The sequence below is a fragment of the Salmo salar genome, chromosome ssa02 (assembly GCF_905237065.1).
Source record: "Salmo salar chromosome ssa02, Ssal_v3.1, whole genome shotgun sequence".
Taxonomy (NCBI): Eukaryota; Metazoa; Chordata; class Actinopteri; order Salmoniformes; family Salmonidae; genus Salmo; species Salmo salar.
The window spans coordinates 33,631,629-33,647,585 of record NC_059443.1 but is presented as its reverse complement, the minus strand read 5'-3'; the positions used below and the strand labels follow the sequence as shown (position 1 = coordinate 33,647,585).

The 15,957-nt window shown below is 43.4% G+C and overlaps 1 protein-coding gene across 1 annotated transcript in view; it reads right to left on the bottom strand.

Annotated features, from left to right (window-relative positions):
- The window catches only part of LOC106581260 (ribosome biogenesis protein BMS1 homolog), a 38,847-nt gene that overhangs the window by 13,683 nt on the left and 9,207 nt on the right, over window positions 1–15,957 (bottom strand). Inside the window, exons 4-17 of the mRNA XM_014163214.2 lie at window positions 13,158–13,237; window positions 12,536–12,724; window positions 11,238–11,380; window positions 10,808–10,929; window positions 10,290–10,483; window positions 9,807–9,958; window positions 8,773–9,413; window positions 8,178–8,279; window positions 7,787–7,941; window positions 7,372–7,453; window positions 6,793–7,043; window positions 4,686–4,874; window positions 1,399–1,579; window positions 947–1,005 (exon numbers count right to left, since the gene is read on the bottom strand). Of these exons, the coding sequence (XP_014018689.1) occupies window positions 947–1,005; window positions 1,399–1,579; window positions 4,686–4,874; window positions 6,793–7,043; window positions 7,372–7,453; window positions 7,787–7,941; window positions 8,178–8,279; window positions 8,773–9,413; window positions 9,807–9,958; window positions 10,290–10,483; window positions 10,808–10,929; window positions 11,238–11,380; window positions 12,536–12,724; window positions 13,158–13,237 (2,540 nt within the window). The remainder of the gene's footprint in view (window positions 1–946; window positions 1,006–1,398; window positions 1,580–4,685; window positions 4,875–6,792; window positions 7,044–7,371; window positions 7,454–7,786; window positions 7,942–8,177; window positions 8,280–8,772; window positions 9,414–9,806; window positions 9,959–10,289; window positions 10,484–10,807; window positions 10,930–11,237; window positions 11,381–12,535; window positions 12,725–13,157; window positions 13,238–15,957) is intronic.

Sequence of the window (15,957 nt, the reverse complement as noted above, 5' to 3'; positions counted from 1 at the left end):
CATGCTATACATGACGTCAGCATTCAGGGTCTCCGCTTTACAGCGCTGTATGGGATTCAACTGACAGATGTTCTAAACTTGAGCACCACCTGAAACAAGATGCCCCTATCCCTGCAGCTAACTGGGATACTTATTATGTTACTGAATGTATCCAGAGTACTTTCAGATTTCATTATCAACAAATGCTGCGAAAACTACAGTATATGTAAAATGCACATAGTATTGATGGGTTCTGACTTATAAACTTGAAAATATAAAATATCCTTAACCATATCAGAAGGAGAGAGGGGAATGTAGAATGTTTACATTCGGTCAGGATATGTTATTAACGTTTACATTCTGTCAGTATATGTTATTGTTAGCCATCAGGGATCCCATGGGAGGAGAAGAGCCAGTCTGGTACAAGTCAACATGAAAACCGTGAGTTGGAGAGGAGTGAGGAATTTGGGCAGAGATCATGTTAGATGAAGTGAGGAAGAACATATAATCACTAATCTTCTGGATTGCAACAGAGGTGTATTGGCTGTTCAGATGTGTAAGGAGGAGCTCAGCATAGCAGAAAGGGTTAAATACCAGTGCTTGTGTGAATATGTTATTGGTCTTATGCAGCTGTATGACCCAGTGGGTGAATAAACTTGGTTTGAGCTTCACTAAGCACCCATGAGTTTTTTTACTCGGTTTATTTAGAACTTAACAGTGTCAACAATGTAATGTTTGGATTCAGTATTGTGTCAGGTAACAGTTATGTCCTCACCTTTGGTCTAATAAATTCCAAATAATCTCCAACCTGTTCCCTTTCAATTTCTACCATGGTTATGCATATGCATCTTATATTTCTTCTGTAAGAAACATTTGAATTTAGCCCTATACATATAGCCCAATTCCCACAAGTGTAAAAGGATTACATGTAATTATTTCCTTTGTGGCCTGCCTCTGTGGTTCTTACCTTCGTTCCTGCGACTGACTGCACAGCCAGGAAGCCAGTACCCTGAGGTGTGATGGGACCTAGGAACACAGCAGAGAAGGACAGGGTTCACATGTATTCATTATTTGACCTATATTCTAACAGGTAAGTTGATTGATCCATGTAATTCTGACCAGGGGGGCATGTCAGTTAGTTGTCAGAAATATTACGTTATTTCAGTTTTCATAGATATATGTAGATATATAGGCATAGTACAACCGGATCGACGCCCTCAACATATTTTACAATTTAGCTTCTTAAGGAACCAGATAATCAAGAGCTATATCAGAATGCGCATCAAACTTAGCTGGTTAACGTAGCGATCCTGCTATGTGATACAGCCCTCTGATGAATAGTTGCAATGGAGGAAAAAGGTGCCACCTGAATCAAATAACTAACAAATACTAAAACTACAGCCGCATTACTGCTCTCACCCCAGATGGTGGCACCACAGTGCATGTGCTGCGGTGTGTACTTGAGCAGGCGGTGGCGCCCGTTGTGGTCCTCGATGTGGTACAGGGGGATGGTCTGGAAGCGACGCCAGCCCAGGGACAGGATGAGAGGGTCGCGCGTTTTCAGGATCCGGTTGTGCCATCGATGTTTCTTTAACCGCATCTGGGACAAGAGAAAGATCATCTTGAGGCACTTGGAAAAGTTCTATACAAATTACACTTATCATGCCATTTGTTTAGATCTTAATTTATAGGGAAAGATGCAAATACAATGTTAACATTTAAATAAATCAACACTGGGATGAGTTGAACCATATTGCTTTCTGAAAAAGTATGAACTTAGGTAAGTTCAGTAAGCATGACTAAGCATGGTTCTTGGCCCATTACTTAGGCCTAGTCTGTTAAGAAGCTTAGCTGAGGGGATTTACATCTACTATTCAACAAACAAGACCTTCCACTACATTTAGTGCTCTCAAAAGGACTGCATCACCCATTGCAGGGTTGGATCAATTCCATTTAAATTCAGAAGATTACTTAATTCAAATGAAAGAGTTGGAAAACAAGGGATGCTTCCGAAATGCACCCTATTCTAGGGATGGGCATCTTAAATAATTTCTCTATTCGAATATCATGACATTTCTTCAGATAGTCAAAATACACGTACACTTCTTTTAATAACATTGTTTCAACTTAGGAACTGGCTTGCTGCACGACTTAGGTGCCGCTTGCTTGCAGCAGTATGATGGTCAGGGGCCGGTGAGTTTTACATGTGAGGGAGAGAGTAGCTATACAGACTGGCGCTAGTTAGATAGATGAAATCTTCAAGTTTATCATCCCATCTGGTAGTGTCTGTATGAAATCGATGTAAAGAAGCTATCTAAGATCACCACATTGGTTTCAGAAAGTATTCTTACCCCTTGACTTATCCCACATTTTGTGTTTCAGTCTGAATTGAGCTCAGGTGCATCCAAATTCTTTTGATCATACTTGAGATATCACTACAATTTGGAGTGCACCTGTGGCCAATTCAATTGATTGGACATGATTTAGAAAGAATCACACCTGTCTATATAAGGTCCCACAGTTGACAGTGCATGTCAGAGCAGAAGCTATACCATGAAGTCCAGGGAACTGTCCGTAGATCTCTGAGATAGAATTGTGATGAGGCACATACAGTGCCTTCGGAAAGTATTCAGACCCTTTGACTTTTTCCAAATGTTGTTACGTTACAGCCTTATTCTAAAATAGATTTAAAAAAAATACCCCATAATGACAAAGTGAAAACAGGTTAAGAAATGTTTCTAAATGTATTAAAAATAGAAAACAGATACCTTATTTACATAAGTATTCAGACTGTTTGCTATGAGACTCGAAATTGAGCTCAGGTGCATCCTCTTTCCATTGATCATCCTTGAGATGTTTATACAACTTGATTGGAGTCGACCTGTGGTAAATTCAATTGATTGGACATGATTTGGAAAGGCACACACCTGTCTAGATAAGGTCCCACAGTTGACAGTGCATGTCAGAGCAAAAACCAAGCCATGAGGTCGAAGGAATTGTCTGTAGAGCTCCGAGACAGGATTGTGTCGAGGCACAGATCTGGGGAAGGGTACCAACACATTTCTGCAGCATTGAAGGTTCTCAAGAACACAGTGCCCTCCATCATTCTTAAATGGAAGAAGTTTGGAACCACCAAGACTCGATGGTCACAGAGCCCCAGAGTTCCTCTGTGGAGATGGGAGAACCTTCCAGAAGGACAACCATCTCTGCAGCACTCCACCAATCAAACTTCCAGGTTTCAAACAATTAAGGAACAGGAAAAAATGTGCGATGCTAATGATGGGCCTAACCATCTTCTGGTAGATGGAAAGGTTTTCCCAAAAACCTTCAATTAAATGTTAACTAGCTACAAAGTAGCCTATGCTTACCTGGCAGAACGATATGATATCAATCCAGTGGCCATTTGTTTTGCAAACTCCATCTCATGTGCAATACAGAAACACTGCTAACCAAACAGTGCTAGATGCCTGTAGTTGAATTAAAAGGGTAACTACACTCAAATGTAAATGTTTCATAGATTTTTCCCCAGACCTCAAAAGTGGTCTCCTGATGTGGTTAATCATTGTTGTGGACTTAACATTCCATTTAAAAGAAAGTGTGAGCAAAAACATGAACAAAATTTCAGTTTAGGCCTATGTGACTCTCATAAATTTTCACACATGGCGGGTCTGTTTAGAAATATTTTTAGCAAAACATTAGTATACCCACTTCTCCAGGCACCACTGCACAACTGATTTACAGCCAATACTATTCGCACTGTACATAAACAATATTGGTTCCTTAGTGGAAAACTGCAAGCTACACTTATGCTGATGACAGTGTGCTTTACTCTGCCTCCTCTTCGAATCAGGCTATAGCTGAACCGCAGACTGCTCCATAATGTCATACAAAAAGCACTTGTTGACCACAAACTGGTACTGACTGCAGATAAAACAAAGTGTATTCTGTTCTCTAGAGCTCAGACATATCTGCACGCTGAATGGAGCAAGTCCACTCATAAGGCATTTGGATCGATGACAAGAAGTCATTTAAAACATGTAGATGAGCTAACGAAGAAACAGAATTAAGATGGACTTCTTCTACAGAAATCGATTGTGCCTTTCGCTTGATAGAATAAATAGTTCAGTTGACTTTCCGTCACTGTGATCTGTATCAGAAAGTGGGCTGGCCATCATTGGCAACGCAGAGAGCATTGCCTTCTGTTCATTTATAAAGCGCTCGTGCAGAAACTACCATACTACATCGCTCCTGACCTACAGAAGTACAAATACCTTACTCGCTCACAGGAATGGCTAATTCTTGAAATTACTGATTTAGGTAAAACACCCTTTAGTTTTACGTGCCACATACATGGAACACATTTCAGAATACCCTACAATTGGACGCAGCGTTGCCTTTCAGACATTTCAGGGTATTGGTAAGTGACCTTTTTACAGAGGAATGCATGAGTTTTCAAAATGGTATTTTTGTATGTTTCATGCTCCCGCCTTGGATTTTTCTAATTGTCAGTAATTCCTTATTTTGCTGCATTTTTGTGAATCAGGGCTCCCTTGCAAAAGAGACATCGGTCTCAATGGGACGTCCCTGTGTTTAATAGGGGGATATTTCAGACACAGCCAAGGAGTTTTCAGTTCTTGAACTGGAAGTCCAATTCACTTTACTTCAATTTAAATGGATCGGCGCCTGACTCGTTAACCCTCGCTTACCTGCAGGTAGCCTACGTTCCCCTCGCTGGCACCTAGAGCCCCGAGGATGATGGGATAGTGGGGGTCAAAGTTGGTGACAAATTCGCAGGGCAGGGAGGGGATTTCCAGACGGACATACATGCCAGGCCGGAAGCCCTCGTATTGGACCCGTGTCTCGTCATCCACGTCCTCAAACTCAGCCCGGTTCAGCTAGGAAGAGGAGAAAGGTTTAGAGATTGTGGTGAAATGAAAGGCTCAGTGGGTTAGAACATGGTGTTGTCAACACCAGGGTTGTTGGTTTGAATCCCACACGGGCCACATACTGAATATACTTTGTGTCAGTGCCAAGGTTGACAGTCCTGTAAGTGGATTTAGAAAAAGAAAAAAAAGAGCATGCACAATTTTGTGTTGCGTTTCAAGACTGATTTTCCCTCATTGTGCCTGATGAACACGACCCAATGTCTGATCGGAATGCCACTGACAACTTTGGTTTCCTTTTGGGTATAATAAGATGTTACCTTGACCCCGTTTGAATAATTTCCAAATGCATCCTTCCTCGTTTCTTAGACGTAAGCACAGATCTGGTGGTTGGGTAGGTGCAAGTAAGGTTACCACCCTATCGCTCACCAAGCCAACCAATCCAGATCTGTGTTCACGCGCCGAGCCATGGTTGAGTGGTAACACTCCTGCCATGTCACGCGACGCTCCCCACTGGAGACAGTACCTTGCAACCAATGTTCCCTCTAAGCTGTGTGCGCGCGCAGGTGTGCAGCCGTGCAGAAGAAATATGAGCGAGCGCACACAAGCCCGAGATTGAAAGTCACTCAACTTTCTACAGTTTTCCACTTTAGTTAACACTATCAACGTTTCACTCTACTGTGGCAATTGTGATCGTACCAACGCAATATTAGCCACTTTCAATGTAATATACCGAAAAACAAAACAAACTACGCAAGATTTCGTATGGAAAATTAACTGTGCAAGAGATTTTCTTGCAGGCAGAGCGCATTGGAGTAGGATTCTAATGCATTGACAGGCATGACTCCGCAGTATTCTACACAGAACGGTGCGCCATAACTAACTACAGCTGCAGTAGGCCTATATGCAAATAGCCATTGCCATATGGATATGTGCCATTCACTTTGAACTGTGTTTACAGTATGAGCGTTCGAGTAGATGCGCTTGTTTCGAGATCAAAGTGAGAGCTGCATGTAGCCATGAGTGCACATTTGTTCCTATTCTTTGATAGTGAGTTATTAGGCCAGTTATAGCTCATTTCTAGTCAACAATGAGGGAGTGACTGCGTCCAACAAGAGCACAAAATGTGTGCATTTCTAGCCATCTTTGGAAAGCAAGTCAGGTACTGAGCTTTTTTGTGTCTTAAAGGGGAAGTGTTGTATTTTGAGACGGTCTTGAATAAGTAGCCAATAGGCAGATTGTAGCATAATTTGTCTGATTCTCTGTAATAATGGTATGGGAATAATAACGAATTTGATTTTGTAAAGTGGTTTCTTCCGTCAAACAACATTTTCAGTCACCTCCTTGACTAAACAGGTTAATGTCAAGCCCTGCATGTTCATATTTTTTATATTATAATGGAATGTAGGCATTGAACACCACACATTGGCTGCTACTGTAGGCTGAATGATAGCTTTTCTAGTTCCATGTTAAAATGTTCCGGGATGTGTTTTTCTTCAGTTTTTTATGGTAGGCCTATATTATGATCAAATAGCCACAGTAGCCTACTTGGCCACTGTTAAAACTAACTTAAATCAGGTACAGCCTCAGTGTGCACAGTAAACGCATGCCGGAAGTTGCACAACATTTTCACAAAGTTCAAGTTTGTGCTCAGCATACATGAAATTTGCGCAGTGACTACATTTTTTTGGGAACATTGCCTGCACCCTCTCTTCCCACTGTTTCTCCCACATGTCTGTAATCCCCACTCATTTCATAACTGTCTAAATTAAGTGTCAAAATACCCACACAAAACATATATTATTTGTAAAACAATCTGTGACTACATCAAGAAAGGAAAAAGGAGACATTTCTGAAGTATTCGAACAGGGCCAGAGACTTCTGCCTCCTGTCATAACAAACGTTTACCTATGACCCAATAACCCCTCACCTCTGCCTGTTTTTGCATCTCCTCCTTGAGGTCGTCAAAGTAGGTGGCGTCTCCGTCGTCGTACTCTGTGTCGAAACGCTCCTTCAGCCGCCGTTTCTTCTCCAGACGCTTGTTCTTCTGGGTCTCGTCGTCCACCTTCATCAGCTTCTCCTCCTCATCACTTTCTTCCTCGGCTTGGTCCTTCTGCTTGGCAGCTTTCCCCTTGTGCACTTCCCCCGTCTCCAAGTCCTCAAAGTCGCCATACAGCTCCTCTAAAAGAGAAAAGAAGAGCACGTTAGCAAGGGGGTGATAATGAACAGTGGACTTCTCATATACAGTACATAGCCCTGATGGATTGGGACTACTCTGTTGGGAATATGAGCCCATATCCGGAGCACATGAAAATAATTACAATTGGGGAAGATGAATTTCAATTGCTCTCTGCTTACTATATTTGATGTGCACACAGGAGTCGACCTTAACAGATTTCATTTCAAATGGTACAGATTGCAGTTATAAAGCACTTTTAAAAAAGGACAAGACCGAGAAAGTCATGAAAACAATCCCGACAGTATTGAGCAATGAGCACCAACTCCTTACCATCCTCTTTCAGCAATGTAGCAGCATCTTGATCGTCTTCCCATTTCCCCGTAACAAAACAGTCCCGTATCGAGTCCAGCATCTGAGACACAATATTTATGTCAATTACAAAACATATTCTCAAGTTGAATTCATCTCTTGAATTGATGGAAACTAAATTGTATTGACCCCAACCCAGGCCAGAATATGAATGTATGAATGCCTCCATCCATAGCTCCTAACATCTTACTTAATGCCGTTCTTCAAACGGTTGGTCTTTCCACACTTTAAATGTCCAGTACCAAATAAGGTGTGCTAGTGCTGGGTTAAAACAAAAATGTGCAACCCTTGGGGTCCCAGAGGAAGATAAACCCTGTAGTAAAAGATGGGACAAAGGAAAGGGGCGCTACAATATGGTTTTGTAGATTTATTTTACCTCTTCCAGGTCCCAATTGCGAGCGGCATCGGGTTCAAAACGGGAGCAGTCCACGCCGTCCGCACGATGCTTCTTGCCCTTCTCAGGGCGGCTGACTCGAAACAGCCCTCCCAGCTCCTCCTCATCCTCCTCCCCATCATCATCATCCTCTGCCACTGAAGGAAACAAGCGTAGACAGTCAGAAATCAAGGTTAGGCACAAACGGAAGCAAATGGGGCGAAATAGTCCAATATGAAACTGTCATTTTTTTATCGCTTTAGTGTGCATTAATGAATACACTAGTGCTCAACAAACAAGATCCGCCATGACATTAGGATAAAAGGGAAAATGTAAAATTTTTTTCTAAGAACCAAAAATGATATTGTTACTGAAACCCAGGAGGAGACGTTACCTGTGCCATACACCAGTTTACGCAGGTTGGGGGCGGCGCGCTGTTGCCGTAGAAACGCCTCCGACGCTTTCTGTTGCAGGCCCTCCTTCCACCGCAGTGACCCTGAGAAACATGAGGTGGGTTAGGGTCAAAGGTCAAATGAATTATTGATTCCAACTTAAGTTCTTGTTCCATTTAGCCACTTCCCCTCCCCATCAGTGTTCACAAGGTGAACGCAATATGGCAGACAGAAGAAGCATTCTGAATGCTAAATCGACCCTTAGCTCCTAGGCACTCATGTACATTTAATACGATTAGATAGGATAATCTAATGCCCTATCACAAGGCAAGAAACCTATCCAGTCCTTTCAGATCTACAGGAGTGCCTAGAGCGTAAGACAACTGTTGGGGGTAAGGTGCATCCGTCACAATATTGCTTACACCAGTGTGTGCAGGTTTTTGTTCCAGCCCGCCACTAACACACCTGATTCAAGTATTCAACTTGGTACTCAATTCAGAGCAGCATTATTGAACAAAAATCTGTGGACCCTGAAGAGGTAGTATAGACAAGGGGGAGGGGCCACAATGAAACTACGCTGAATAGACAGAATATTACCGGCACTTTCATAGCACAGCTCTCCTCCCTCCATCTCCTCATCTTCCTCTTTGGAGGTGGCATTCGACTTCTTGCCTTCTTTGCCCGAGACATTGGTTTCGCAGTCATCTTGTATTGAGTCACTCGCATCCTCCTCCTCCGAGCAATGACCCGAGTCTATCGGTTTGAGATCACCCTTTTCCACTGCACCGTCTTCTTCATCTTCTTCCCCCTCCGAATCGCTTTCCTCTCCTTCACTCTCCTGCTCTCCCTTCCCCCCTTCCTCCTCCTCACTCATTTCCAGCTCATCCTCACTGTCTGCAAAGGCAGGTACCTCCACCACTGGCCCTTTCTCCGCTTTCCTTTCCTCCATCTTCTGTCTCTTCACCGGAGGGACGGTCTTTATTCCTTGCTTCTCTTTTGGTTCAGTTTTGTCATTTGCCTCGTTCTTCAAAACCGTTTCTTCTTCTTCCCTTTTGTTTCCCCCCTCATCTTCCTCATCCTCTTCTTCAGACTCTCCTTCCTCATCCCCCTCTTCTTCACTGCTACCATCACTGTCATCATCATCATCATCATCTTCCTCTTCAGTGAAGACAGCCTTCCTCCTCTCTCTCTGTGTCTCAGGGTCCCAGACTCGGCTCTCCTGGAGTCCTGACGTCAGCCTGTAAGACAAGATGGAGACCAACACAAGTCAGAGGCAAAAATGTGTATCATTTTCTTTATGCCTTTATTTAAGGGTCCACTTTTTATTTCACAAAAGAACAAAACGGCAGCCACTTGGTTTGCTATAAAGCTGAGCGATAGGACTGGAGAAATGTAGCGACTCTCAAATTGCAAGGACTGACAGTCCATGAGATTAACACGACGATGAGGTTCTCTTTTAACAATAAGTTTATAAACAGATTTTAACAATATTTTAGGGCTGCGACTCGACAATTAGTCTTTAACCAATTTTAACAATGAGTTTAGGGCTGTGTCTCAAATGATTCCATAGTGGCTTTCAAAAGTAGCGCATAATATATGGGATAGGACGTTGCTGCCTGAGCGTCACTCACCCGTTCTCCTCCTCCTCCTCCTCCACTTCCCTGGGGGTCAGGGCAGCCGCCCCTGTGAACAGTGACACTTTGCTGGCGGCCATCTTGGCATCCAGGGTGGTGTGTGTACTGATGAGGGATTGGACCAACTCTGTGGTGGGACGGACCTCCTCCTAGTGGACATGGGACAGAGGTAACTGATTATAGGAGCGTGTGCACACACACACACACACATTACCGAAATCCTCTGGACATTATCTAGGTTCAGGGGAGAGGGAATTTTCAACGGTCCATGACACTTTCGGTTTAGTACACTCATTACAACAGTCTCAAGCCAATGTATATAACAGTAGTAAATCATATTCAGGAGCACTTTCATATCACATCCATCAACTGCCTGACTTTGACCAATAAAAATACATCGTTTTTTATTTTTTGTTAAATGTTTCAAAGCATTTTCCTTTTCTGTGTCTTACTGAACATGGCCCAGGGGTTGGAACTGACCTGTTCTTGATTGACGTGGCCGCCGGGCAGGTCGATGTACACTGCGTCCTTATCGTACACGACCCCCCCGACCCCCGCCATGGGAGCGTAGAGCAGCCGCTCCTTCTCGTTCAGCGCCCTCTTCTTCTGCGCTTCAGGCAGAGCGCAGGGGTCTGGCAGGAAGCTGATGTCTGCCACCGCAAAGTCCCCCACACCTGCAGAGGGTGCCATCATGTGTTAGGTTTCAAACCAAATTGCCCAATGTTAAGACAATATAGCTTTCTGAATCTGAATCAATGTTTTCAAAACCCCACTTTTGTACAACTGTGTAGGAGTGAAACATTTTCCAAAAACACCATCGCAGTAACCACATGCTATGTTTATTTGCAAAATACATTGGTGAATGTGAATAGTGCATGTCAAAATGTACTAGATTTGAGAGTATTGATGCAGTATTAAATCCATCTCTTCTCCACAAGTCAGTGTTCCTAAAAAGGGCTCAGATTCTTATTTGCTCTTAACCCAATGAGCATACTTACCAGGAATATGGACCTGGCCTTTATTCTTCAAGTATGTCCCCCTCAGGTAGCCATAGAGAGACACAGTACGATCACACTTGGGGTCCACCCTCACCATCTCGGGGTCCGTCAAATCCTCCATGCTGTGTAGATGGTGAATGTGATCGAGGAACAGTGAAGGGGTACAGTTCAACAAGAACATTTGAAAACAGAGTGAAAATGGAAGCAAGGTAGTAGGATCCATTTCTCACAGGCACACAACACACACACACACACACACACACACGCACCAAACATACACATTGTTTCTATTAGAAAACAGCTCTGTTACACACAATAACCATATATGGCACCATTCAACAGCATGGATCATGTCACTTTCCCTACTCGGAATCAGTTCTAGCTACTTTCCATTACAAACACATTGCTCTATAAAGGTCTGGACACTCACCGGTCGGCCACGACGTAGGGATGAGATTGCTGCCACACCAGCGGGCGGAACTTCATGACGGAGATGAAGCGGCCCAGGTTCTTGACCTCCTGGGTCTGGTACTCTCCGTACACCATACCGGACAGGTAGAAGAGTTTGGCACCCTGTGGGAACAAAGAGGGAACGTGGAACACTGTTCAGGAAAGGGACTTGTGTTGGATTAGGTTCAGAGAAAGACCGCATGCCATGTTTATGAGATTGTTAGCCTTCATAACTATAACACATTTACAACGTGCAAGGTGACAGAGAGTGTACTTTTTTTTTTAACATCTTATCAAGACAAACCTAAGAAGATCACAAGTCAACTTGTCACTTCGATAGCACAAGAGAACAAATATGAGTTGCAGGATGTATGAAAGGGATGTGAAGGGTTGGCACAGACTGGCCAACTCTGCAAATTTACCTCCAAGGTTTATCTAGCACATCAGAAATATCTCAGCGCTTGCCAAGAAATTAAATATGAAATGTGCTAGCTATAGATTGTATATATAGATTGTATATATAGATTGTATATAGTTAGTTACAGTATGGTGTTCAGTTGTTGTTGCTTTTGATATTATCCATGCTTTGTACTGTTTGAAAATATATGTGAAAACCAATAAAAATACTTCAAAAAAAACCCTGTCAAACCAACTCCATCATCAAGTTTGCTGACGACACGACAGTGATAGGGCTGATCGACGAGAAAGCCTACAGAGAGGTGGTTAGAGCCCTGGCAGAGTGGTGCCAGGACAATAACCTCTCCCTCAACCTCAGCAAAACCAAGGAGGTTATTGTAGACTACAGGGTGGCTGAAGAGGTTTGGCTTGGCCCCTCAGATCTTCAGGGAACTTTACAGGTGCACCATTGAGAGCATTCTGTCTGGCTGCATCACCGCCTGGTACGGCAACTACCCGGCCTGAACCACAAGGCTCTACAGAGGGTGGTGAAGACTGCCCAGTCATGCAGGCAGCAGGACATCTACACCAGGCGGTCTCTGAGGAAGTCCAGATGATCGTCAATGATTCCAGCCCTTTGGACTTTTTTCTCCGCCTTCTCTCGGACGAACAGGTTCCGAGACAGCTTCGACCTCCAGTCCGTAAGACTGTTGAACAGCTAACCCTAAGCTGTCTACCTGCACAGACCCGTCTACCTGTACTCACCTACATTTTAAGAGACTATTTGCACTGACTCACTCAACCTTACACACACAATTGCTAATACAATTTATGGTGTGAAGCCAAAGATAAAAAGCTTCTCATTCTAATTTCGGTGCCGACCTGGTAGACCTCAGTCCAGAAGCGATGCTTGAGCCGCTTCTTGGTCTTGCGAAGGGCCTTGTTATTGCGGAACGAGTCCAGGTGGGTGAGCACGCCCATGATGCGCGGGAAGCCGTGCACCTGGCAGATGTTGAGGAACTCAAAGGTCTCCATCTCAAAGCCGAAGCTGGCATCAATGAGCATCAGCACCTGGTGGACCACAGGGATGTCAGTCTTTAGCTCACTGATAGCATCACGTAAAGTCTATTTTTATTGTTTGGTAGGGAAATCTGGGTTCAATTCAAATGTCACAGATATGTGCATCTCAAATGGCACCCTACTTGCTATATAGTGCACTACTTTTGACCAGAGCCCTATGGGCCCTGGTCAAAAGTAGTGCACTACATAGTGAATAGGTCAAAAGTAGTGCACTATTCACTACATAGTGAATAGGACACATTAGTGTTTATGCCAACACTGCATTTTTGTAGCATGATAAAATATACTAAAAAGCCAACAATAAGGCATCAAAACAGACACTGTACGTATTCCAATATCATAAGTAGTACAATTCTATCTTGTCATCAATGCCTTTAAAATTCAGACATTTTGCCTTTTAACCACCATACACAAATTAACTTACCAAGTCAGCAACCTTTGCCAAGTCAATCATTGTATTGATGTCATTGCTACACTCGATGAAGGTAAGACGCCTCTTCTTTCCTGAAAGGAAAATGAAGATGGTGGTGTGGCGGCGTTAGCACACAAGGTAAACACAACACAATAAATTACAGCTCTGTGGTCACGCAAGGTAAACACAACACAATAAATGACAGCTCTGTGGTCACGCAAGGTAAACACAACACATTAAATGACAGCTCTGTGGTCACGCAAGGTAAACACAACACAATAAATGACAGCTCTGTGGTCACGCAAGGTAAACACAACACATTAAATGACAGCTCTGTGGTCACGCAAGGTAAACAACACAATAAATGACAGCTCTGTGGTCACGCAAGGTAAACACAACACAATAAATGACAGCTCTGTGGTCACGCAAGGTAAACACAACACAATAAATGACAGCTCTGTGGTCACGCAAGGTAAACACAACACATTAAATGACAGCTCTGTGGTCACGCAAGGTAAACAGCACATTAAATGACAGCTCTGTGGTCACGCAAGGTAAACAGCACAATAAATGACAGCTCTGTGGTCACGCAAGGTAAACACAACACAATAAATGACAGCTCTGTGGTCACGCAAGGTAAACACAACACAATAAATGACAGCTCTGTGGTCACGCAAGGTAAACACAACACAATAAATGACAGCTCTGTGGTCACGCAAGGTAAACACAACACAATAAATGACAGCTCTGTGGTCACGCAAGGTAAACACCACATTAAATGACAGCTCTGTGGTCACGCAAGGTAAACACAACACAATAAATGACAGCTCTGTGGTCACGCAAGGTAAACACAACACAATAAATGACAGCTCTGTGGTCACGCAAGGTAAACACAACACAATAAATGACAGCTCTGTGGTCACGCAAGGTAAACACAACACATTAAATGACAGCTCTGTGGTCACGCAAGGTAAACACAACACAATAAATGACAGCTCTGTGGTCACGCAAGGTAAACACAACACAATAAATGACAGCTCTGTGGTCACGCAAGGTAAACACAACACAATAAATGACAGCTCTGTGGTCACGCAAGGTAAACACAACACAATAAATGACAGCTCTGTGGTCACGCAAGGTAAACAGCACATTAAATGACAGCTCTGTGGTCACGCAAGGTAAACACCACAATAAATGACAGCTCTGTGGTCACGCAAGGTAAACACAACACAATAAATGACAGCTCTGTGGTCACGCAAGGTAAACACAACACAATAAATGACAGCTCTGTGGTCACGCAAGGTAAACAGCACATTAAATGACAGCTCTGTGGTCACGCAAGGTAAACACAACACAATAAATGACAGCTCTGTGGTCACGCAAGGTAAACACAACACAATAAATGACAGCTCTGTGGTCACGCAAGGTAAACACAACACAATAAATGACAGCTCTGTGGTCACGCAAGGTAAACACAACACAATAAATGACAGCTCTGTGGTCACGCAAGGTAAACACAACATTAAATGACAGCTCTGTGGTCACGCGAGGTAAACACAACACAATAAATGACAGCTCTGTGGTCACGCAAGGTAAACACAACACAATAAATGACAGCTCTGTGGTCCCGCAAGGTAAACACACACAATAAATGACAGCTCTGTGGTCACGCAAGGTAAACACAACACAATAAATGACAGCTCTGTGGTCACGCAAGGTAAACACAACACAATAAATGACAGCTCTGTGGTCACGCAAGGTAAACACAACACAATAAATGACAGCTCTGTGGTCACGCAAGGTAAACACAACACAATAAATGACAGCTCTGTGGTCACGCAAGGTAAACACAACACATTAAATGACAGCTCTGTGGTCACGCAAGGTAAACACAACATTAAATGACAGCTCTGTGGTCACGCGAGGTAAACACAACACAATAAATGACAGCTCTGTGGTCACGCAAGGTAAACACACACAATAAATGACAGCTCTGTGGTCACGCAAGGTAAACACAACACAATAAATGACAGCTCTGTGGTCACGCAAGGTAAACACAACACAATAAATGACAGCTCTGTGGTCACGCAAGGTAAACAGCACATTAAATGACAGCTCTGTGGTCACGCAAGGTAAACACAACACAATAAATGACAGCTCTGTGGTCACGCAAGGTAAACACAACACAATAAATGACAGCTCTGTGGTCACGCAAGGTAAACACAACACAATAAATGACAGCTCTGTGGTCACGCAAGGTAAACAGCACATTAAATGACAGCTCTGTGGTCACGCAAGGTAAACACAACACAATAAATGACAGCTCTGTGGTCACGCAAGGTAAACACAACACAATAAATGACAGCTCTGTGGTCACGCAAGGTAAACACAACACAATAAATGACAGCTCTGTGGTCACGCAAGGTAAACACAACACATTAAATGACAGCTCTGTGGTCACGCAAGGTAAACACAACACAATAAATGACAGCTCTGTGGTCACGCAAGGTAAACACAACACAATAAATGACAGCTCTGTGGTCACGCAAGGTAAACACAACACATTAAATGACAGCTCTGTGGTCACGCAAGGTAAACACAACACAATAAATGACAGCTCTGTGGTCACGCAAGGTAAACACACACATTAAATGACAGCTCTGTGGTCACGCAAGGTAAACACAACACAATAAATGACAGCTCTGTGGTCACGCGAGGTAAACACAACACAATAAATGACAGCTCTGTGGTCACGCAAGGTAAACACAACACAATAAATGACAGCTCTGTGGTCACGCAAGGTAAACACAAC